Below are 26,318 nucleotides of genomic sequence, written 5' to 3' on the forward strand. Positions count from 1 at the left end.
CACAAATCAAGAAGTGAAACAAATCGATGTCTTTAAAAGACTGGGGAATACTTAGATCATCTCTCATCTTTAAATCCCAGCTGTAAAAGCAAGTACAGACAGAGGTACCACTGTACTTTTATACTTTCCATTGAGGACAAGTGTGTTTATATGCAAATAGAAAAGCCTACATCATAACAAAACAAAACAAAATCTAATTTAATGTTCACACATACATTTCAACAGGTGTAATGCCTCTCAGTTTCGATCAGTCCTCTTGCTGAAGGGAACAATACATCACAAATTAAAAGCACAAACAATAATAGGAATAATTCACAGCCAGGCTACTGCCATCAATTCATGTTGTGTATCGGATGTGCTGATAAGCACACACCATGGAAGGCTTGTCACACCAACTTGGAGTGGAACAATCCTTTGAAGTGACATTGTCTGTTAGAATCAGCTCTGAACAGAAACATTTATAGACTTCATAATGACAATATATAAACAAGGCTTCAAATAAACTCACCAGGATACCATTTGTAAACTTTGTCAAATGGGATTTGAAAATAGAAGAAATAATGGGTCAACATTTGATGCAGATCAAATCCTGATTGTAATCTCTAACAGTATTTTCTGTGTCCCACTTTTAGAGCAGAATGCATATGGGTACTTTAACCATTCAAAATAGCACTTCGTGTCCATACTGAAGGCAAAAGATCACTGAACCTCTTAAACAAAACTTTCAGTTTGGAAACAAACATTAGCAGCACTAATGCACATACCCTCAAACATTCAGAATATATCTTCAAAGGTTATGAGAATATCCCTGTATTCAAAACGAAGGATGATCAACATGTCCATTATACAGAGAATTTTTTGGACACATTTTCATTCAAAAAACATGCTTCGTGTATTGATTGTTGTTTTGTTTTTCTCAAAGAGACTACCCTCTTATACGCTTCCAAGCAGGTCATATTTCAGTCAGGTATTTGTCACCAGATTAACAAAAGCACATGCCAAGAACTACCTATCTTTGCCATTATGACGTATCATTCTCAGCAAAGACATTGTAATTGTAACAAGAAGAGCAAACGCTCGATCGAGTCACTTTCGCAGTTCTGAATATTATATGAGGCATCAGATGGACAGGAAGAAATTGCTATTCACAACACAATGAGTCACGTTCACATAAAATTTGAGCCCGGTCACTTTTATAGTTTCCGAGAAAAGCCCAACGTTAAGTTGTGTGTTGCCGAACAGAAAAGGCTAGTTATCTCCCTTGTTTTTCTGATAACGTTCGTAAAAGGCTACAGATGTAAATACTTTGATGTAAAGAATAATCCTACAAAGTTTCAATCACATCCGATGAACTTTGTCAAAGATATAAAATGTCTAATTTTTCCTTTGACGCTGACCTGTGACCTTGAAAAAGGTCAAAGGTCAACGAAACCATCGTTAAAGTGTAGAGGTCATTGGAGGTCACGACTAAACAAAATATGAGCCCGATCGCTTTGATAGTTTCCGAGAAAAGTAATTTTTCCTTTGACGCTGACCTGTGACCTTGAAAAAGGTCAAAGGTCAACGAAACCATCGTTAAAGTGTAGAGGTCATTGGAGGTCACGACTAAACAAAATATGAGCCCGATCGCTTTGATAGTTTCCGAGAAAAGTCCAACGTTAAGGTGGTGTCTACGGACGGCCGGACGGCCGGCCGGACAGACTAACACTGACCGATTACATAGAGTCACTTTTTCTCAAGTGACTCAAAAACACAACTTTATTTCACGACTGGCCTTTGCATCTTACATGCTTACAGAAAAGAGTGATGACATGATGTCAATGTACCACTGAGAATCTCTGCACTTGACTCAGCTTTTCCCCTACATTCTTTACCCCCCCCCCCCCCCCCCCCACCCGATTAACAAAAGCACTCTCCTTTCTTCTTGAGAATAACACTTAGAAAGTCACTTTATGAGAAGCAAACTTTGCCAATTAATAATGATATGCTGGAAGCTTTCAACTCACACACCACAATAATTGTACTTTCACTGGCACTGCAAGGAGTCGATCACTGACATTGTCTGCCGCACTCAATGACCTGGGGATAGTACATCTATCTTTGGTTTGTTGTTAAGGTAACTTGGGGAGAGTACCAGTGGATCACGATGACTGGGCTGTTAGTGTTGTGCTTCTCTTGCGATCCTCCACATTCCATGTAGACTGTTTCTTGATGTCCTGCACATCACCAATGCACAAAGCTCATACCAACTCATATTCATCTTCCACACACTATGCATGTCAAAGGGGATTGGGTCACAACAAGTGCAGTATGTGCAACCTCACACATTGTTGAACAGTGTGGGATCAGCATCTGAAGATTGCACTGGAGCAACTTTTGGATATGAATTTCTTCACATGCCATGTAATAATTTAGGAATCATAGAGCTAAGTTTTCAATCAAGTCATACTTGTTTAATGTCCGTCCATTCAGCCTGCACTAGTTTTAAGGATCCAAGAAGGAAAAGCTAATATAACAAGCATTGACCTTAACGGGCAAAAAGCCGTCCGTGGTGACACGGGGGTAGGACATGGATACCGTCTCTGCACAAACAGTTGATCTGTGACCTGATCCGCGACCTTAAGTCACGCTTAACAGTTTCAAACCATATACTGAGAGAGAGCGAGAGAAAGAGAGAGGGAGTACTGAGAGAGAAAGAGAGGAAGAGAGAGAGAGAGATTGACCCAGAGATACAAGTCTTACCCGACTTGTTTGTAAGACATCGACCGACCACCCGCCCTACTCAAACAAATAAACAAACAAACAAACAAACAAACAGACAGAGTGAATCCAGTAAGCCCCATTTATATGTAAATGGCGGCTTAAATAACATAAGACCAAAACATTATTTGGCAAACGAGTCCGTACCACGGAACCACACACACCAATAAAACACACACCAATAAAACAAACTCCACTCTTACCGCCCAACTAAGCATTTAAATATCGGAGCACGTAAAATGAAATTGAACAAAACCAACGACACACATTCTAAGGGGAGTAAACGTGTGGGAATTCCCGCATAACCTATGCTTCTGCCAGCGGGTTTCGTCCCTTGGTTCGGTTTGTAAAAGCGTTTTAGCCAATATCTTCCGTTTGACTTTCGTTAGGAATGTAATATTTTGCATACACCCGTGTAACCCTTACAATTTCACGAAATTTGAGCTTAATTGACCCAGAGATACAAGTCTTACCCGACTTGTTTGTAAGACATCGTTCACCCGCTCGCCCTACTCAAACAAACAAACAAACAAAACAAACAAACAGACAGAGTGAATCCAGTAAGCCCCATATAATGGCGGCTTAAAAACACACTACTTTATGTGGAGTAAACATTCGCATTTTCTTACCCTCTTGCAGACACAACAACAGAACAAAACAAGTGCGCAGCAAGTGAAAGTTGCCATACAGCATTTAGACAACTTTCTTTTAAAATGTAAGTGCGCTTAAGTTAGACATATGATTAGGAATCTGAACAAAAACTACGTGAAAGGGCATCAATTTCAAAAATAAGTCCAATATAGAAAGAGAAGTGAGGAAGAGAAACCTTGATCTGTATGTTGGCTGAGGCAAGTTCCTCCCGCACATCATCACAGGCAGTCAGAAGAGGGGAGAACATGTCTTTGCGAATTCTGTTCACATTCTCTGTTGGCACTGGGCAATGTTTTTCTGTGACATAATCATACAACGATTTAGATAATGCATTTATGTTGAGCGTGTCTGCAATAACCACTCACACACAAGGCAAAAGTACATAGTTATTACAGACAAGAAATCATAACAGACAATTATGTTTTGTCAATTTTGATGACGGTGACTCCTGATCCGCTCTTACCCTGAAGCATGATATTCATGGATCAGAAAAAAGTCACTTCCAAGCAATAAGAAACTTAGAAAGCATTACACACGTTCACACACAATCCTTTTGAAATCTGCACAGTGAAGAGGAGCTCATGGTGCAGAAAAATACCACTTGCTGATCATTTTCAAATGACATACAATTAACACTTGAAAAGAATGGAAACCCCATCTTCTTCTTCTGCGTTCGTGGGCTGAAACTCCCGAGTGAAATTTTACGTGTATGACCGTTTTTACCCCGCCATTTAGGCAGCCATATGCCGCTTTCGGAGGAAGCATGCTGGGTATTTTCGTGTTTCTATAACCCACCGAACTCTGACATGGATTACAGGATCTTTTTCGTGCGCACTTGGTCTTGTGCTTGCGTGTACACACGGGGGTGTTCGGACACCGAGGAGAGTCTGCACACAAAGTTGACTCTGAGAAATAAATCTCTCGCCGAACGTGGGGACGAACTCACGCTGACAGCGGCCAACTGGATACAAATCCAGCGCGCTACCGACTGAGCTACATCCCCGCCTGGACACCCCATAAAAACACTAACTTTTATCCATGTAGTCTTTTTAATTTCCTAGACAAAACAGCACAATCTAAGGAACACTCGGGCTGACAGATGGCATTCATTCTGGTAACTTACCAAGCACGTTCGCCACATGATCTGAACTTAGGGCTAAGTTCCGGACGCGGGAACGAAAACTGGTCATGGTATTCATAGCAAACTGGAACTGTCTTTGTGCATCAGTGTCTTCTTCTGTCTAAAGAGCAGAACGAACAGTGTAAATAGACAGATAGACAGACACACACAAACACACACACACACAAACTTGCGCACACACAGAAAAAAACACCCTGTGAAGGAAGTCTTCTTAGACGGGAAAGGTCTAAATACACGTCTAGCTCCCCGTAGCAAGAAATTGAAACTGGGGATTATGGGCATTGGCACATGCGCAGAGAGGTACTACCGACAAGGGGAGACTACTCCCCTAAATGGTATACTGACGGAAATCTAGAGTAAGCAACCTTGTTTACAGTCTAGTACTTGTAACATACGACGCTTCTCAGTCTAGCACTCGTAAGTAAGGTAACTCCTATTAGTTAAATTGAGGTGATGTATTCGAAAGAAATACACTGAAGTTCAACTCAGTGAAAAGCAATTATCTTCTGTTTACCTTATAGCTGCACAAGAAAATTCTATCAAATGAGAAAGGATGTGACAGGAAAGTAGGAAGTAAGGTCTCCAATATACTCATTCATGACTGAAGTCTTACTGTGCAAAAAGAAGAACACTACATTTCCCTCTCCCCAACCTGTTTCTGTTCAAATAGGCAACACCGACATTCTTTTCTCACCATCAGCTAGAAACCTTGGATTCACCCTCTCATCTGACATGACCCTTAACAAACATATATCTTTAGTCTGTAGAGCAGCTTATTTTGAGCTTCGTAAGATCAGCACCATTCGCCACACACTCTCCTCTCAAACAACTAACACTCTTGTCTGTGCCTTTGTTCTTTCTAAACTTGACTACTGCAACTCTCTTCTCTCTGGCTGTCCTCTGTACCTCCTACATAAACTACAAAAAGTCCAAAACTCGGCAGCACACCTCATTCTCAAAGCACGAAAACAAGATCACGCAACACCACTTCTTCGCACACTGCACTGGTTACCTATTCAAGCCTGCATTGACTACAAATTGTCCACCCTCTGCTTTAACTTCTTTTCTGGCTTGTCTCCTGCTTACTTCTCTGAACTCCTCATCGTCTATTCTCCAGCAAGACAACTCCGTGCCTCTTCTGACTGTTGCATCCTTACCATTCCACACACCAAAACCAAAACATACGGACAACGCACTTTTACTTTCTGCGCACCCACACAATGGAATTCTCTCCCCTTTCACATCCGCCACTCTCAGTCACCCCAAGCATTCAAACGAGCACTTAAAACACACCTCTTCAAGAAATACAACCCCTGAATTTGTTTTTCTCAGTCCATCAGTAGGCAACATGTAGTGTATTTGTTGTTTTAGTGATAATGTGATAATGTATATAAACATCTAGGGCTGTTTTCAGTATTGTTGATAACATGTTCTGTTTAAGGGTATTCAGCTAGTATTTCCTTGTTTTCACTACCTATTTTATTCATGTTTTTATTACTTAGTTAGTGGAAGAATTTTTTGTAATGTATGTTTGATGGTGTGACGGTATTCGGTACCTCTTGGGTCGTGTCAGTCGAACTCGGTCGGTCATGTGATGGGGCGCGCATGTGCAATGGTGCTTTCCGCCCACTACTCGCTTCGCTCCCTGGCATGCACGCGGGACACTGATGAGGCATGGCTTACCGCATCGACCTTGTATTGTTGTCATCTGTCGCCTTGTCTCATGGGTTCGGGCCGAGTCCAGGGGAAAGGCAGGCTGCGCCCCCCCGCCCCCCTTTGTTCAAGTGGCTCCACCCATAAACTTGTCTGATGAGGGAAGACACCCACCGGGCCAACGTTACCTTAGAGATGTCTTTTTCTCTTGCTGTGTTGAGCGAGATGAATAAGAGCTTCTGTGAGCTAGACCTGACCGGCTGAGTACGAGCCAGGTAAAAGCCTGGCACGAACTGGGCAATTAACCAAGTCTGGATCCGCAGTGACTTCCAATCTCTTTTAACAGAAACTGGAGAAACTGGAAACTAAGACCTATAGGGATGTATTTTGGGTAAGTATGTGGCAGAAATGACTATCAGTAAAAATACCTTTTTGCGGCCTAGGTCAAGACCCAGCTGTTTTAAAACCCGTCTGATGTACACAGTGGCAGCTCCCACTGCCGCAGGGATGCGGGGCCCTCCAGATGACTGCAGCCACATGAACAAAACAAAAAATCATTACTGCCACAGCATAAACATTACTCAGCCATCACCAGCACAGCATTAACATCCCAAATGCATGACAACCACAACGTAAACATCATACACTTGTCATTGCCACAACATAAACAAACAACACTCATCACTGCCACAACATGAACAAACAACACTCATCACTGCCACAACATGAACAATAAACACTCATCACTGCCACAACATGAACAATAAACACTCATCACTGCCACAACATGAACAAACAACACTCATCACTGCCACAACATGAACAAACAACACTCATCACTGCCACAACATGAACTATAAACACTCATCACTGCCACAACATGAACTATAAACACTCATCACTGCCACAACATGACCAAACAACACTCATCACTGCCACAAAAGAACAAACACTCATCACTGCCACAACATGAACAATAAACACTCATCACTGCCACAACATGAACAATAAACACTCATCACTGCAACAAGATGAAAAATAAACACTCATCACTGCAACGTTCTAGGCTAATTGCCCCCCAGACAATTGTCCCCCCCCCCCCCCCCGACAACTGTCCCCCCTAGAACAATTGCCCCCAAGGACAATTTTCTTTATTTGGTGTTTAACGTCGTGTTCAACCACGAAGGTTATATCGCGACGGGGAAAGGGGGGAGATGGGATAGAGCCACTTGTCAATTGTTTCTTGTTCACAAGTTCAAGTTCAAGTTCAAGTTTTTATTAGTCCATAACCCCTGGGGGCATTTTGAACAATAGCACAAAAGCACTTATAAAAAATTTGCTCCAGGGGCTTGCAACGTAGTACAATATATTACCTTACTGGGAGAATGCAAGTTTCCAGTACAAAGAACTTAACATTTCTTACATACTGCTTGACTAAAATCTTTACAAAAATTGACTATATTCTATACAAGAAACACTTAACATGGGTAAAAGAAGAAACAGAATCTGTTAGTCGCCTCTTACGACATGCTGGGGAGCATCGGGTAAATTCTTCCCCCTAACCCGCAGGGGGTCCCTAGGACAATTGCCCCTCATTCTCTTCTGAGTGTTTACTGAGTTATCAAGTGTTTTATTGTTGTTTCGAGGTATACATAGGTAATTCAAGTCTATAATTGAATATCTCTACATCTCCATTATGCTTCCTGGTTTCAAAGCACACTCACACAGATGCGTACACACACTCACACATGTACACACACACACTCTCATTCACTCACACACACGCATGCACATCGATACACACATAGACACAATGCTCAAATACTCACTATTACGCACACACGCAGACACACCTATAGCCACAGATGTATACACAAACATAAACACACAGACATAGCCAAACTGAAAGACTTACAAACAGACACAGATACACAATCATGCACGCACGCATTTACGCACGCAAGCAAACACGCACACAACCACACGCACGCTCACACATACACATTCAATGAGATACACACATAGACACATGCATGCGCACACAAACACACACACACGCTCAATCAGACGCAGACACAAAGACACACACCCACATACAAAGAGACACACACACACACATACAAAGACACACACTTAGTGTAGTGATTGACTTTGTAAAACCTTGCACGAAGAGTGCTCAGAAAAGAATCGGGGGGCAGTTGTCTGCGGGGCAATTGCCCTCCTTGGCGGGTGGCAGTCGTCGGGGGGGGGGGGGGGGGGGGGGGGGGGGGGATTGTCCCAGGGGGGCAATTGTTGGGGGCAATTGTCCGGGGGGCAATTACCCTGCAACCTAAATACTCATCACTGTAACAACATGAACAATAAACACTCATCACTGCCACAACAGGAACAATAAACACTCATCACTGCCACAACAGGAACAATAAACACTCATCACTGCCACAACAGGAACAATAAACACTCACCACTGCCACAACAGGAACAATAAACACTCACCACTGCCACAATATGAACAATAAACACTCATCACTGCAACAACAGGAACAATAAACACTCACCACTGCCACAACAATAAACACTCATCACTGCCACAATATGAACAATAAACACTCATCACTGCCACAACAGGAACAATAAACACTCATCACTGCCACAACATGAACAATAAACACTCATCACTGCCACAACATGAACAATAAACACTCATCACTGCCACAACATGAACAATAAACACTCATCACTGCCACAACAGGAAAAATAAACACTCACCACTGCCACAACAATAAACACTCATCACTGCCACAACATGAACAATAAACACTCATCACTGCCACAACAGGAAAAATAAACACTCACCACTGCCACAACAATAAACACTCATCACTGCCACAACAGGAAAAATAAACACTCACCACTGCCACAACAATAAACACTCATCACTGCCACAACAGGAAAAATAAACACTCACCACTGCCACAACAATAAACACTCATCACTGCCACAACAGGAAAAATAAACACTCACCACTGCCACAACAATAAACACTCATCACTGCAACAACAGAAACAATAAACACTCACCACTGCCACAACAATAAACACTCATCACTGCAACAACAGAAACAATAAACACTCATAGTCCGTGATCTAAGTGGCATAAATAGGTAAATTGTTATCATTTGGGAATCCTCCATATGCTAAGCTGCTTTGTGAAGTATTGTATCTCTGCTATTCTAAAAATGCTTTAAAAGAACTTTTAATGGTAGCTTTCATAACAGATTGTGTCCCCAAAGGGGGTCACTGCCTGCAAAAATGCTCGACTTAGAAAAAGGGGGTTACTTACTAAAAGACACATAATTCTGCTCATAATGCATTTTTGGTGTACAAAGTCTGAAGCAAAACTAACGGCATATGTTTAAAGTGTTGACTCATCGCAAATAATAAAGTCAATGCCGTGACGTCATTCTGCAAATGACGTAATAATTGCGGCATGTAATGAAAAAAAGGAAATCTACATGTTTCTTTTTCTTCAGTTTTATTGAAGTCCCTACAAAACCCTGATAAAGGAATCTTGTGCTGTCAAACGTTTATACATGAGTTGTGACTAAAAGTATAAAGATTTTTGAAAGTCTGACCAAAGCGTTTTCACAGAATCGCCACCTCTTTAAAGCAACAATTTGGTTAAAATTACATGCCCAAAGTTTGGAATTTCAATAAAAACCTTTTTTTCACAACAAATTTGTGTTTGAAGTGTTTAGAAAAAGACAAATTCTTTTTATTTTTGTAATCATGGTCAACTTGTTGCATGTGCTTTAGATTCTTCTGATTCCTTTGCTATTTAAGGCCAGAGATGGGACAGAATTTTGCTTCAAAAACGTGTTTTGGGTTCTCAGCATTATTGGGTGCTTTGAACACCATTGTGCAATATAATTTTGTTGTTTTGTCTTTCTTGCAATATAATGATTATTTTCAAAATATGTCATTAATGTTCAACACCATTTTGAAAAATCTTGCCAATGTTTTCTCAGAATCATTTTTGAGCATCAGTGCCGTCATTGGGACATATTCATCTTTTAGACTAACTGTCCAATCTTCTTGCTCTATTTTGTATTTTCACCAGAAATAGTGTTTTTGTGCAGTCAAAGAGAGACATTTTAATAATTACCAAGGAATGACTTTAGAAATTCTATCAAAGTACAAAAACTTGCCTTTTTTTCTGAAATTTATTTTATGCTTTCGATATCTACCAAAAACTCAAATCTGCTCATACAATTGAAAACGTTGCTCTGATCTTGCATCTAGGGACCTTTTTAGAATAAAAAAACAACATTCTGCAAAGTTTTCTTTTTCTTTTTCTGGAAGATGGGTCGGTCCCCAAAACTACATGTTTTATCAAAAAAAGTCACAACAAACTTCCATTTTGACCAATAAGTCGTACAAATATCTCTTTTAAGGACAAAGAACACTCTAATCAAGAACCTTGAAACAAAACTTTATTTCCGTGCCATGTCTGCCCTTAAGCCGTTGTTTTGTCCTGTCTCGTGTGTGTGTGTGTGTGTGTGTGTGTGTGTGTGTGTGTGTGTGTGTGTGTGTGTGTGTGTGTGTGTGTGTGTGTGTGTGTGTGTGTGTGTGTGTGTGCATGCATGCGTGCGTGCATGCGTGCGTGCGTGCGTGCGTGCGTGCGTGCGTGCGTGTGTGTGTGTGAAGGATGACCGATTTAACCTTCGCAGAGGGTACGCAGTGCCTGGGGTTGTTGACAACTACGTCAAAGGCATTGCACTTCTACTTAATTTTGACTCAGAATTGTACAAATTGTTTCTCAACAGAAACGTCGTTGTCGTGAAACGGATTTGAAACAAAAGTAACTGTCTTGTTATATCTATCATTCTTAATTTGCTGTATGATGAATTTTGCTCTCGTGCCACATGTTTACTTCGATGTACAATAATCAGAATACATTCTATGTACATTTCACCTGTTTAGCATTGCCAAGCAAGCGAACTGATAAAGAAACTAGACAGTATTGGCCTAATTGCAATAAGCAACCGATGATCTCATGAACAAAAACCCTACCGGCTCGACCCTCCCCTTCCACACATCCCTCACTTTTCCCTTATAATTCCTAATTCTTAACGTTGTAAAATTATGAAGGAAATGGGGAAACGTATTATACATTTTTGCTGACAAACAAAGAAGGGCTTGTGCATGTGTTTTTCTTTCTCTTTAAGTGTGTTGTCGATTTGGCAGTTGTCATCGCCTCATCACAATGCATTGTTATAAACAATACCACAGATTTTATAGGGAAAATGACACTCGCTTATTGTTCCGAATGATTTAAATGATGTTAAGATACTACATGGCAGAACTTACAGGGTGGCGCATATACCTATTTCCTTTCACTCCCATTTTTGTAATTCAAATTGTATTTAATTTTCATGCAAATTATGGAAAACCGCTAGAAAATGACGAGTTCATCAATTTCGAGCGATAGGACAATAAAGTAATGAACATGGGGAAAAATGGAGAAACAAATGACAGACGCCAATTTTGTAACCTGATTGGCGAGAAAACGGCGTTTTTGCAAGAGAGGCTTTTAAGGCTTTCAAATGAAAACAGCTCGTTGTGTGCATAAATGTATATATCGAGTTCTCTGGTTTGGAACACTCTCAGTATATCTGAGAGTAAAGGATTGACAAGTTTTGTGAATGGTAAATGCCCTCTGCTAAAGTCCCTCCCGCGAGAACATCAAGTGCATTCCGCTAGTCTGGTCGCGAAATAATCGTCTCCCATTTTGGTTGACTGACTCGCGGGTTAGTGATCCAATGTCAATAAAAATCATTTTCTCTTAGATTTCAGTGCTTCTTATGCACTCTGCCTAAAACCGTAATAGAAATGTGGTGAGAAAAAAACACTAAAATTTCAGAGCGAAATGGAAATGGGTTCATCGTTGATGCATTCTCCCCTTTTCTTTTGAATAAACTTGGCCAGACAATTATTGCAACAGATTTTGAACCCAAATGAAGGCATTAATTTTCTTGTCATTTCATGCAAACTTTATATGCAAGTACAGAACGTTTACTTGACTACATGTATCTGGATCGCCTTTTGGTTTAAAGGAATCACGTGACCGCCGGTCAAATAAGGGTACCCTCAAAATCAACTGAACAAAAACAGAAGCGCCCAATTAAAAATCAAAGTAAAATCACAATAAGCAAACCTGTGCAACTTGTTTATATACGAGAAGAAAGCCAAATCAATTATCTATCCAGAAAAGGTTGTTTTGTTTAGCTAGCTTGCGTATTACGTGTGATATGCTATTCTTAATGATGCAGGTGTCTATCGCAATAGCGGTCAACAAAGGGAGTTTTTCGTCATTTTTAGAGATATTGTGACAAAAAGCGCTGTATTTCAACAATGACTTGGTGGATTGCTTTTAAACTTTCAGAATATTATACCAACATACTAGAGACGTACTTCAAGCAAAATGTGGGATCTTTGCACGTATTTGTTCAGATGTAACACAATGTTACGGAAAAAGGTTTTAAACTCGTCATTGGATTTGGATTGTTCCCTGTATCCAAACATAATATGACTTTGAATACGATAAATGATTGATACAGATACTGTCAAAGTTTCATTTGCGTGTAACCACTGGAGTGAATTTGCTAGTTGTGCAAACACATGAGAACAAAATGGAACGTTCACGCTGTTTCGCGCTGATACGAGTACCAGTTATATTATCGCTGTGTGCCTCTAAAAACATGTGCAGTCACGCTTGGCTGGTCATCGCGGTGGCACCTATATCGTCCTTAAAACATCAAGCGTCTTTACATGCCTAAAAATGTGCATCAGTGCTTATACGCATGTAACTCTTCTCCAGTGTTAGTATCAATCATTTGTCTATAAAGACATGTGAAGTCATGATTGTTTTGGACGCAAGTGAACAATCCAATGACGAGTTTAAAAACATGTTTCGAAACATTGCGTCATATCAATACGTGTAACGATCCCAACTTTTGCCCGAAGTACGTCTAGTATGTTGTTAACATATTCTGAAAGTTTCAAAGCAATCGCCCGAGTCATTGCTGAACTACAGCGCTTTTTGTAACAATATCCCTAAAATATAATGACTCCCGTTTGTGACCGCTCGTGCGATCGACACTTGCATCAGTGGGAATAGCCTAGCACACGTAATATGCAAGCTAGCTATAAAAAAAAACACCATTTTCTGGGTAGAAAATTGATTGAGCTTTCTTCTTGTATGTAAATGTTTAAAAGGTTTGTCTATTGTGATTTTACTTTGATTTTTAATTGGGCCCTTCCGTTTTTGTCCAGTCGATTTTGAGTGTACCCTTAATTAAGCGGCGGTCACGTGATACCTGCAAACAAAACTGTAATCCGAAAGGTGATCCAGATAGTCAAGTAAACGGCCTTCAAAGGCATATACAATTTGGATGAAATGACACGGGAATCAAGTATTTAATTTGGGAGCGAAATCGGTTGCAATCATTTTTTGACCAAGTTAATGATAGTTATTAAGAGTGTCAGCATCCAAGGTTGTAAGATTTAGGCAATATCTTTGTTTGTTCGTAATCAGCATACATCAAATTATATGTGAGTATGAAAAACTAACGTATTTGCGATTAAACACGATTGTAGGACAAACTTGTTCACCAGTTTTAGAATGTCTACATTGATTTTTATTGACGTCAAGACTGTGACGTCATTTATAAGGATTACGTGGCATGATGTTGCTTCTTCTTTGTTTACCGGTATTTGTGCGTTCGTCAAAAACAACTTTAAATTAAAATTGTAATTGCAAAGATAACAGAGTTATTCCAGTTTTAAAAACCATACCCCCATCTTTTAAGACATAACCAGTCACCAACATGACATCATTATATGACAGATTTGCATATGAAAGCTACCATTTCAATCACTAAAATTAACACATGGAATGTTAAACTAACTAAAAACAACAAAATTAAAGAGGATTCTTTTTGATAACACTTTTTCGTTCAGATCACGGACTATCATCACTGCCACAACAGGAACAATAAACACTCATCACTGCCACAACAGGAACAATAAACACTCATCACTGCCACAACAGGAACAATAAACACTCATCACTGGCTGCCACAACGTTAACATCACACACTCATCACAAGCACAACAAAAACAGCACACACTCGTCACTAACACAGTATACACACAATACAAATGAATTCCCACCAGCATGGTGCAATTGAGGTTTGAAACTAGATACAGTTTATGCACACCTCTGTTTTCTGTGCAAGGAGCTGGTTGACATATTTCATCAGTCCAATCACTGCCTCCATGGCTCTCGGAGTGTTGAAATCATCAGCAAAAGCCTTCTCTGCACTCTCCCTTGCTTGGTGGATTCTAGGTCACAAAACATAGGAATTAATCATAAAGAAAAGACTTCCCAAAGGAAACATAATTCTTCTTTGTTCATGAGTTGAAACTCCCACATACACTCATCTTTAATTCACGAGTGGGTTTTTACGTGTATGACTGTTTTTACCCCACCATTAATGCAGCCATACGCCATTTCTGGGGATGCATACTTAGTATTTTCGTATTCTATAACCAACCAAACTCTGACATGGATTACATGATCGTTTCTTGGTCTTGTGCTTGCGTGTACACACAAAGGGGGATAAGGCACTAGCAGGTCTGCACGTAAGTTGACCTGGGAAATCGGAAAAACCTCCACTCTGAACCCCAGACACGGCCGGAATTCAAACATGGGAGCCCGGCGTCTTATCCACTACGCCATTGCACCCATCAGAAGGAACAAAACACTGTGTCTCTTACCTGGCATAGAGCTCAGACTGTGAGATGTGTGGACAGTCGAAGCGACCCTGAACGTATGCATCACATTGTGTCACCAAACTGTTGAGTTGCGTCATAACAACCACAGCCTTCTCCATTGTTTCCTTGCTGAACTCAATAGCTGTGCAAAGCAAAGAGAGTCTACTGACATACCGCAATACTAATATCACATCTTCACTCACCCTCAAATGAAGTTTACAATAATATTGTCAGTTTTTGTTGTGATTTAACAAAAATAAACACAAAAGCATTAAGAATAAAGAAAGCACACATTGCAAATCTACACACACACAAAGCACACCAACAAAAATCAAAATCAGAAAATACTGCAAAATGATGTGGCAGCTAACTTAAAAATGAAACAAGAGTTCAATCAATCAATCAATGAGTCTTATATCGCGCATATTCCGTGGGTACAGTTCTAGGCGCTCTGCAGTGATGCCGTGTGAGATGAAATTTTATACGGCCAGTAGATTGCAGCCATTTCGGCGCATATTTACCTTTCACGGCCTATCATTCCAAGTCACACGGGTATAGGTAGACAATTATTAACTGTGCCTAAGCAATTTTGCCAGGAAAGACCCTTTTGTCAATCGTGGGATCTTTAACGTGCACACCCAATGTAGTGTACACGGGGGGAGGTTCGGACACCGAAGAGAGTCTGCACACAAAGTTGACTCTGTGAAATAAATTTCCGCCGAACCTGGGATCGAACTCACGCTGACAGCGGCCAACTGAATACAAATCCAGCGCGCTACCAACTGAGCTATATCCCCGCCCAACAGTTGGCAAACAGTGAGCAGTGATCGAAGAATGGGCATATCTGACATCCATGAGGTTTTGCAAACATATAGTCATTGTTGTATAGCTGGAGATGTAAGGTTCTAGAACAAAATGGTGGCCATGCTACTGCACTACTCACAGTTCCTGTAGTGTGTGAGGAGACATAACATGCGGAACTGGTTTGGCGTGTAGTCATCCAGCAGCTGGTTGACGGACACAGTGTTCTTCAGGGACTTAGACATCTTCTCTGTGTCCTCCTTCAGGAACAGGTGACCTGTGATACACACAGGCCGTACCAGGCAACATTAATAGCACAAAACACAGCGCACCAGGCAACATTCATAGCACAACACACAGCAAATGCTCACACTCAGTCTTAAAATTTTTTTTTTAAATATGACAAACAAACAAAACCAGTTCAACAATTCAACCACAGTACATAAACATCCAAACCGAAAATACTTATTACCTTTTTTGCATGACTTTTTGTAAGGTGGGGGTGGCTTAGCGAGTAGACAGGGATTTAAGCTAACAAAAGAAGAAAGAAACAGAGGGAGGACACAAAGCTGAGGACCAGATGAACAGGTCCAATTTCAGTATGCCCACCTTTCCATAACTTCCTTGTCACAAGGAACCACCACAAAAGGAGTCATTTGACCAATCCCCTTCAAATTCAGTGGGTGATTTTAAATTTAACGGGTTGACCAATTGCTCTGGTACATCAAAAAGTCATTGCTTTGTTTGATCCGAATAACAAAGGGAAGCAAGCGCTCTAAATGCCTACAACATGTGTAATAGAGTAAGTGAGAGTTATGCAGAACACGTCTCCTACCACCTTCGAGAATAACAATCATTGAAATGAACAAGGGACGTTCATCGCCAAAAAATATTTTTGTTTTTATTACTTTGTTTGACCAACTTCCAGCCCATTGGTCATTGCAAAATTTAATGTACAAGTGTTCAATGACTGATGCCTTGACTAAATGGTGTTGGGATGGGATGGTGGCCTAATACAAACAAACCGCCTATGAACAGTCCTCTGAATCTCTTCTCTCTCACCTGTGTGGAACCAGTAATTGGACCACTGATCGCAGGAAAAGTGAGCCTGGGACTGTGCAATCTCATTTTCATGATGGGGAAACATCAGGTCCACTCCCCCTGTGTGGATATCCAGGTTAGGCCCAAACACAGCACTGTAAACAGAAGCAAAACACAGCACAAAGTCACATATATTCTTGGTTCTAATTTACAGCTATAAAGAACAATCAGTAAAATCAGTACTTCTTCTTTTTTTTTTCACAGGGCGAGCACCATCGCGTGCATTTCGGACTGTCGACATTTCATTTTGCGTTTTTGCGTGGATCTGTGGTTGGTTAAGGTGCGCCTGTTGGCCCAGATCCTCTGACTTCAGCCCTTAGGTTTCTTTCGGGGTTACCCCGCCCTTAGTTCCTGGCTCAAAAACCTAACCCTGGGAACACATGGGGGATTTCTTACCGGGGGTCCTACCCCGGGGCTAGAGCTTTTAATGCGGCTCTTACCCGCATGGTGTAACCGTCATCGGACACGTAGGGCATTTATAGGGTAGTCAGTGCCATCTGCCAACCCACCCCGTCCTGGTAGAGACACCGCTAGTTGGTCCGGGACTGCTTATTCTATATTCGCACTGGCCCCCATATCTGGGGGCCGTTCCCCTATCCGCCACCTGGGGACCCGCCGGTTTGAGGATAGTCGCCCCTCTACTGAATTGGAAGTAGTCTGTTCCCAGGTAAAATCAGTACAACCAGAGACCTCTTACAGAAAGCACGTCTAAGGCATAATAAACCTTATCATAGATGACAGCTAGGGATTACGGCACAACGGTGTCTGGCTTCCATCAATGACTCTGTCTCACAAAGTCAGATAAATTCTTAGTCCTAATGTACAGCTACAAAGAACAATCAATAAAAATGAGTAAAAAGAGAGACTTCTAACACAAAGCATGTCTAAGGCATTATAAACCTATCATGGATGACGTCACAATGGTGCCTCTGGCTTCCATCAACGACTCTGTTTTACAAACACATGCCGTAAGTATAAATCATCATGGATGACGTACATCTACAGGGATTAAGGCACAACACCTGTGCCTCTGACTGCTATCAGTGACTCTGCCTTCAAGACACAAAAGTAGGGGTCCCACCTTGCCATGGCAGAACACTCGATGTGCCAGCCCGGTCTCCCGTTGCCCCACGGTGCCGGCCACGAGGGCTCGTCGGGCTTAGAGCCTTTCCACAGGGCGAAGTCTGGAGCGTTCCTTTTGTACTTGTCACCTGTCAGCACACAAACAGATCAAACTCAATATGGGACATCGTTCTTCTTCCTTTAATTCATATTTTAAATATGTGTTCATATGTGAGTGTGTGCACACACACACACACACACACACACACACACACACACACACACACACACACACACACACACACACACACACACACAAACCTCATTATTTCTCCATATTTGAACATGCATAACTTTAAAAACATTGTTCTGTAGTGCAGATCAAACAAATCTATTTATTAAGAACTAAATTAAGTTGGTTACTGTGACCTACCAACAGGACTGCAGAAGCTCACACTCACTCAGTTTTTCCGAGTCATACAAGACTTGCCGCATCTGACCGTACTTCCCATATTTCAGAACATCAAAATAAACACTGCCTGCAAACACAAACAAGACCAAGCATTATGCAATACTACCATAACCATTATTCATCATCACAGTGATCACCTTAATCTGAAAGCAAGATGCTAAAATTAAGTGATATCAAAACATTCAGTCAAACTGAACGCCCTAGATCAATCTGACCGTCGCGATATAACCTTGAACGGTTGAAAACGACGTTAAACACCAAATAAAGAAAGAAAGAAAGATCAATCTGAGCCTAGACATTTACAACCATCCATGGCATAGAAAGTAACTCCAATTTCAAACCTAAAAAAAATTGAAGCAAAGTAACTACTGCAAGTTTTCTGAAATTATAAATTTATGCTCAAACATCACAGGAAGCCAGCAGAAATGGAAACAGATATGTGTCATGGGTATCATTGTGTGTAGCGGGTGTTTCAGGGATCTGCATTTGGGAGCTCGAATGGGCGGTATTTGGCGCTCTGAGGAAATAAAGGCTAGAGAAAACTGGCTGAATCCCATAAAAAGTATGCAAGAAATAAACCGAATTCACATAAAACAGATTTCCTATCATTTGGTGTACATTTTCATATCGAATAAAGCATATCTATTTATTTTTGGATTCAGAAAACAATAAAATAAAACAAATTTTGTGCTTTTTTTTGGTTTTTTGTTTTGCAATTTCAATTTCAGACAGAATTTTGATGAACACATACCTGCAATTAGGCAAGTATATTTATATATTCAGTCTAGAATTGACTGAATATAAAAGTACTTGCACAATCACAATTCAACTCAGAGTTGCTTTATTCTCCTCAGATGAACAACCACCTCACCATCCTCGGTGGCATACGCCAGGCCGTTGTCAATGATGCGCTGGACAAAGATGATGATGTCATCAACATGGTCCGTCACGCGGGTCAGTGCAGTGGGAGCGGAGACGTTGAGTGCCGTCATGTCCTGAAAGAACTCCACCTCGTACGTTCTGGTCAGCTGGGAGATTGTGGCTCCCGTCTGTGGATAAAGATTGTCACACAAACACATGGAGTCACACACACACACAGGCACACACACACACAGAGTCACACACACAGAGCAAATTTAAAAAGAGATGAACAATTAAATCAATAAAATAATGCAGGAATATTTTCTAGTTACTATGTACATCATTTTCTGTATTTTCTGATTGTGGAGAGGATCAACGGCATAACGTTAAACAAATATTCTGTACACTTTAACAAAATTCTCAACCTTTGGCTTTAAACTGCCTGTTACGATACACCCATAACACCTCAGAATAAGACAAAGAGCATGATCTCTCTTCCCTGACGATATTAGTCTGTTCTATCTATTTTCCTATAATTCACAAAAAAACGTTTCAGTAGAAGATGAAACAAGAAATAAAGCTATATCAATACTTACTTCTTTCACGCGCCTGATGATCTTGTCATCAATATCTGTGATACCCATCACCAACATAGCGTCGACATCAAACACGCTGCCCATGATGCGACGAATGATATCAAATCGAACATAAGAACTGGCGTGGCCTATGTGGGCACTGTCGTACACTGTGGGACCACACATATACCTGTAAAACAGTTCATTGTTTCGAACAACAGATATTTCTACAACAGAAATTTTGGCAAAATCTTCCAAATTTTACTTTGAGCATGAGACAACCATGAAACAGAAAACCAATCAACCACTGCTGGTTTCTGGTTTGGTGTCTGGTGTATTATGTCCAACACACATACACATGTTGTCAACACTTATCAGCATAGCATGCCCCTCCTCCCCCCTCCCCCTACACACATTATTGTCACATACATATACTGTACACCTTACAGTGGATCCATGTCCATATCTCATATTGTTGAATAAGACACATTTGTTGGTTTGCCTTCTAAAACATTTTACTCAAAGTTGTTGTAGAGACAGGCAACATTTTGCAGATATGGATTTTAAGGTCTGTCGGATATAGCATGCTCAATTTTGTTTTATCTTTATCTTGTCAAAACAGAAATGTCTCATAAATATATTTTATATAAAAATAAAAAAATTAACAAAACTCAAAATTACTACTGAACTTTGGTTCTCTTACTCATGTGTATTTCTGCCTTGGGGGTGGCATGCTTGAGGGGATTAAAGATATCTGAAAATGAACTTAAAGTTAAGATCTTGGACTTGGTGCAAAGAGCATAAAAACCAGAATGCGTAAGCAGTGATAATACTCTTATGTTTGTTGAGCATGGTGTTTTGAATGCTTAACTTCATAACTCTGCTTACCGCCCTGATATGGCCCTTCGTGGTCGGCTGGGCGTTAAGCAAACAAACAAACAAACAAATAACTCTGCTTACCAACAGACTTAAAGTTAAAGTCGATCTTAGCAAAGATCATGAAGTTAGTCATCCATTTTTTATTTCCAAGATGATTTGGGGGGGGGGGGGGGGGGCAAAAATAGCTGACAGACTTTGACTATATTGTATGGTGCTAATCAATATGTCGTTTGTTCCCCTTGATCTGTTAACATTTTCCTGTACAGGTCTCAAACCGCAAAAGCTGTGTAAGTAAGTCATTCTGACAGAAGATAGTAATAAGCGTCCTGAACAACTTTTCTTCTTAAACACCATATAAAGGGTGCTTTGACTTTTTTTCTATACATATAAATAAAAGAGAGTGTCTGTCTGTCTGTATGTGTGTGTGTGTGTGTCTGTCTGTCTGTGGTCGCCATACCTCTGAGATGGCAAGAGGCAGGAACAAGATGTTGTGCATGCACACTCCCTAGGTGCCGCAGATGTGCACCTGGGTTTTAGTTTCTTGATTTATTGTTTCCTTTCTTAGATTATGGACCACCCATTTATTGAATACAGCCTATATAGTGCATGGCCAGTTCAGTGCCTGGTGTTCACATGTAGTAAGCACATAATGTCAGTCATATTACAGACTTTCTATTGCTCCTATGAGGAGAAACAATGAAGAAGAGAAAATCAACCGGATAGTTCAGGAAATGTCTAGAAGCAAAGGGAGGTAACACTCACGTTGTTATACATTTAAGGGAGGTAACTCTTCTCTTGTAGGCAGGCCTGATCAGTCTTTACAGAATATAACAAATCAAAGTTAGACCTGCTTCTCCAGTGTCCAGAACGTTCCTATAAGTAAGGGAGATAACTCAAATCAAAGTTATTTTATAGCTAACAGAGTGTGTTGATGGTAATACTTTTACACTGTCTCATTCTTATATAGAGTCGAAGTGAGAAACTCCTGGGCGAAGCCGGGCCCAAAATGCTAGTTAATTAATAAAAAAACATCTTCCACCTGCCGCCTGTCAGCATATACGTTTTGGCATTTGAGGCAGCTCATGCATGCCTGCTTAATTGCATAACTAAGCAAACCATGGAGACAAGGCAAGCTATTTAAGCAAGATTTTAAACTTATCTCATGCACACAAGCCCTGATCCTTACGCTTCATACCATTTTGCAATTTTCTTTTCGTTGAGAATGAGGGGTACTTTCTTCTTAACCATTGGATGCCAGACCATAATGCCAGTGTCATATCCTTCTGGTTTCTCCCACTGGCTATTCCCACCGATCGTACATGTAGCATGCGTCCTACACTGGAATGCTGTAGCACACAGCGGAAAGGGATTAACACAACACCAGTGTCTACTTTTGCTTTGAGATGTAGACACCAAATTTTGAGTTCGAATGAGACTCCTTGAACAGATAACCGCATTCACCCCGACGTTTGCTGCTCTGCGAAAGTGGCTTATAATTTTCATGATGCTGCCGCAGACGAAGGACGGTTGAACGACTTTAGATTGAAAACACGTCTTTCACAAGCAGTATGTCATTGAGAATTTCCACTTCAATGCCTCGCACTGTCAGTGTGCTTTGGTCGAAGACCGGTGCCCTTCTAATACATAAAAGAACTCCTTGTCATCGGTAGTTTTGTCAGAAAGTTTGTTTGTCTTCAACTGATCATCCTCAGCACACATGGTTCTCCAATGTACATAAACAAACAAGTCTGCGAAATGCGCTCGTCACCTCACGCCAGTTTCGTTCAGGTCACTGAACCGGAAGTGAAAGTCTCTGTTGATGTGGTAGGCATTATTTCCCTTGAACGGAAACCCAAGCGATTCGAACACGACTTGTGATGTTATGAATTGAGACGAAATTCAAAGACATGAGCATGTTGAACCTTTCTAATCAAGCTGCCGTTGAGGCACTGTGTTCTGGAACTTATTTAGAAAACTACTTGGAAACAATAGAATCTCTGCCTGATGATCTTCAGAGAAATGTCACATTGTTGCGCGAGCTGGATATCCAGACCCGAGGTAAGCAAGATTGAGCATTTCAGCTGGCTCGTTTTGTCCGGTCAACCTTACGAGTTTCGCAAAACATGCTTAACTCCAATACGTGTTGTGCAGTAGAAGTGTGCAAGTAAATTACTAATTATAACGCTTGCAGGATTCAGGTAACTGGCTTTACCTTTTTCAGGTAAACGGAACTTTCTGCAAGCCTGTTGTTATTCGTCTTTCGTTTTACAAGCAGTATGCACATTCTGTGCAACGCCCTTCTCACAATAATAGTTGATAGAATTGACTTTTCCGGAAACAACTTAGTTACTCCGGATGTCTTGATAATTCTGTCAGGATTTTCGGTAATGTTGAACTTTGGTGTTGTAAATTCATAGCTCAGAATCCACTGCAATTTGAGCCTCCAATTATTGCCTTAAAACCTGCAAACATAACAGTCATTTTAGATACCTTTGAAGTCACGGAATGGACTGTATAGATGCCTTTCATTGGTATTGTTGAACTTTAGCGTTGTAAATTCATACCTCACAATTCAGTGGTATAAAAGCCACCAATTTATCAGGACATGCTCTTGTTAGCATAACAAGTCGGATCATTTTAGATACCTTTTAAGTCCCGAACGGAATGAACTGTACAGATGCCTTTCGTTTACTTGGGATTAAGAAGGAAAACAGTCTCCATTTCGAAGGAGGGGAGGCAATTCTGTTGATTACATATGCATTTTCCTCGATCAAATGGCCAAAGTAATTAATTATGCTTAAGTTTGGAGCTCAATCCGTCACTTAATTTAAGGCTGTGGCTAGAGGTCCGGCGAGTCGGTTCTCGAGCCTCAGGCTCGGGAACCGGCACTCACATGGCTGCTCACCCTGTAAAATCACGATTTTGTGTTTGTGTAGGAGTTTCTAATCGCTGTTCAATTCAAAGAACTGTGGAGAAAGATTGCTGATCAGGTTTGGATTCTGAAAGACGTGTATTTCGGCAACAGCGTGGTCGATGATGAGCGACTGACCGTAGAGAGAGATGCGGTTTGTTCGCAGGTGTCAGCCTCAGAGATTCTGTCGAAGTATCTCGATGCAAAGTAGATTTATGTTTTGCCACAAATGAAACATGACTGGTTTTTTGTTGTTGTTTTTTCCATGTTAAGTATTTATTAAATTACATATTCTTACTCCGAATCACATATAGCATTGACATAGTCTGAGATGCTAGGTACTGAAAAACGCTTACTCGTCTAACAATTTTAAAGGGAAGCAACCCATCCCCAAAAAAGGCTTAAATAGCCATGGTAATGAGCAGGTTCCCTGAGAGTTACCTCCCATTATATGGCTACTTCCTCTCTACCACCACGTGGCAACTCATACGACTTTCAGCGTCCTGGAGAGAGGGTGTATGAAATTTTTGTGCGCTTCTGTGGCTGTCTTGTGTGGAGTTTTTTTCACCTGCCGGCCACGTAACCTGTCTTTTCTCCCATGCGGGCTCCTATTTGGTGAGCTCGTTCTGTATTTTCGTTGTTGTTTACGAACATTTTCGCTTGTTGTTGCTGATAGTTTGTCCTTTGGACGTGTTGTATCAGTAACTTTGTTGCGTTTTCGCCAGCGTGACTTCCCAGCTTAAGGTAGATATGGCAGGTGATGAGGAGGACTTTGAAATTCAAGGCAAGACTGTTGAGAAGGTTTTTAGCAAGTTGAATGTAAAGAAAGCAGTTGGTCCTGATAACATCGGTGGACGTGTTTTGAGATCATGTGCCTGTCAGTTGTCCGTTGTTTTTAGCCGTTTGTTTAGTTGGTCTCTGAAAGATTGCACTGTGCCTAGACTCTGGAAAAACTCTACGATCTGCCCTGTCCCCAAGAACAAGCCCAAAACCCTGAATGACTATCGCCCTGTAGCTCTCACCTCTATTGTTATGAAGTGCTTTGAACGCATTGTCCTCTTTAGACTGCTCCATCAGGTCAAGCCCCATCAGGATCCCTTCCAGTTTGCATACAAGCAGAACAGATGCACAGATGACGCCACACTCACACTTACACAACGCATACACACACTTAGAAAAACCTGGCTCTTTTGTACGCATTCTTTTCATAGACTTCTCTTCTGCCTTCAACACTATCCAACCCTGCCTCATGGCCCGGAAACTTCTCCTCTACAGCGTGACTCCAAGGCTTATCCTGTGGATTATCAACTTTCTCGTTAACAGAACCCAGTCAGTCCGCTTTCAGACAGCTCTCTCTTCCCTTAGGTCCACCTCCATAGGCTCTCCACAGGGTACAGTTATCTCCCCTGTGTTGTTCACACTCTACACTAACGACTGCAGTGGCACTGACTCCACCCTTCTTATCAAATATTCAGATGATACGGCGCTAGAAGATCTCTCCAATAGTGACGCAACTTACTTTGCAGAAGTAGAACGTTTCAACGCCTGGTGTAAAGACAACTTTTTAGACCTAAATGTGACAAAGACCAAAGAACTTCTGATAGACTTTAGAAGAAACCCTGCCCCTGTCCCTGACCTGATGATTGATGGTGTGACTGTTGAGCGTGTGACTGAATATAAGTATCTTGGCACAGTTATCGATGATAAGCTGTCCTTCAATGCAAACACCACCCTCATACACAAAAAATGTCAGTCACGCATCTACTGCCTTCAGAAACTTAGGAAGTTGAATGTGAACTCTTCTATCCTTCAAACTTTCTACCACTCTTTCATCGAGTCTGTCATCACTTTTGGTTTTGTGTCCTGGTATGGAGGTCTGAGTGTGAAGAACAGGAATGTCTTAGTGCGAATGGTGAATGTCAGTAGCAAGGTGATTGGCAGGCAGCAAGCAAGTGTGGAGTCCCTGTATGAAAAGCGTGTGGTGAGAAAGAGTAGGCGGATAGCTTCAGATAGGTCCCATGTCCTAGCCCACCTCTATGAACTCCTTCCCTCTGGCCGTAGACTTCGCATGCACAAAGCTAGGACACTCAGGCTGCAAAACAGCTTCATCCCCAAATCCATCACCCTTAGCAACATGTAAACACATCCACATACCCGACTCAGCCCCTCTTCTGCCAGTGCAATCAGTAGTAATGTACATGTATGTATTGGTTTTATGTACAACCGTATATTTCCTGCGATATATTGTATGTTATGATATTTTGCAATGATGTTTAGCCATAGTTCGTTATACGCGTAGGTGTGCGAGAATATGTAAGCGCAGTGCTTTAAAGATGTCCATGTTATATAGTGCTATATGTTTTATGTAAAATCAATGTCTTGTTTGTATTATCCCAGCGAAGCTGGAGGTATCCCACGAACGCATTTTCATACCGATAATACATGATAAAGAAGGATTCTTTGTGCCCGGCTACGTGCTACAGTTGGAGATGGAAGTTCACCAAAAATTGGGACCATACTAACAAAAATACGGTGGGTGCAATAGTCGCCCCCATTTTTTCAGCAAACGCCACCCAAGGCCGCTTTGGACGGGTAGAAATTCTGTACTTTCCAA

At 41.1% G+C, this 26,318-nt stretch overlaps 2 protein-coding genes across 2 annotated transcripts in view; one reads left to right on the plus strand and one right to left on the minus strand.

Annotated features, from left to right (window-relative positions):
- Positions 1-1,895: 1,895 nt before the first annotated feature.
- LOC138968533 (probable cysteine--tRNA ligase, mitochondrial) lies at positions 1,896-22,580 on the minus strand. Its single transcript, XM_070341109.1, has 13 exons — positions 21,989-22,580; positions 19,936-20,104; positions 19,350-19,527; positions 18,468-18,545; positions 18,026-18,155; positions 16,906-17,039; positions 15,986-16,120; positions 15,046-15,184; positions 14,487-14,610; positions 6,634-6,732; positions 4,535-4,652; positions 3,587-3,708; positions 1,896-2,216 (listed from the first exon to the last, which is right to left on the minus strand). The coding sequence occupies exons 1-13, from the start codon at positions 22,294-22,296 to the stop codon at positions 2,142-2,144; spliced, it is 1,809 nt and encodes a 602-aa protein (XP_070197210.1). The 5' UTR covers positions 22,297-22,580; the 3' UTR covers positions 1,896-2,141.
- Positions 22,581-22,644: 64 nt separating this feature from the next.
- LOC138968536 (inhibitor of growth protein 1-like) overlaps positions 22,645-26,318 on the plus strand; it is a 31,768-nt gene continuing 28,094 nt past the window's right edge. The window contains exon 1 of the mRNA XM_070341113.1: positions 22,645-22,851. Within this exon, the coding sequence (XP_070197214.1) occupies positions 22,701-22,851 (151 nt within the window). The 5' untranslated portion in view covers positions 22,645-22,700. The remainder of the gene's footprint in view (positions 22,852-26,318) is intronic.

Source organism: Littorina saxatilis, linkage group LG6, assembly GCF_037325665.1.
Source record: "Littorina saxatilis isolate snail1 linkage group LG6, US_GU_Lsax_2.0, whole genome shotgun sequence".
Classification (NCBI taxonomy): domain Eukaryota; kingdom Metazoa; phylum Mollusca; class Gastropoda; order Littorinimorpha; family Littorinidae; genus Littorina; species Littorina saxatilis.

Bases quoted from the DNA above. Each gene is read 5' to 3' on its own strand.
- LOC138968533 (XM_070341109.1), bottom strand. From the start codon at position 22,296: ATGAAAATTATAAGCCACTTTCGCAGAGCAGCAAACGTCGGGGTGAAT. The intron at 4,653-6,633 runs GTATTTTTACTG...TCTGCTCTTTAG, and splicing joins TTGACCTAGGCCGCAAAAAG to ACAGAAGAAGACACTGATGC. The intron at 3,709-4,534 runs GTAAGTTACCAG...ATTATGTCACAG, and splicing joins TCATGTGGCGAACGTGCTTG to AAAAACATTGCCCAGTGCCA.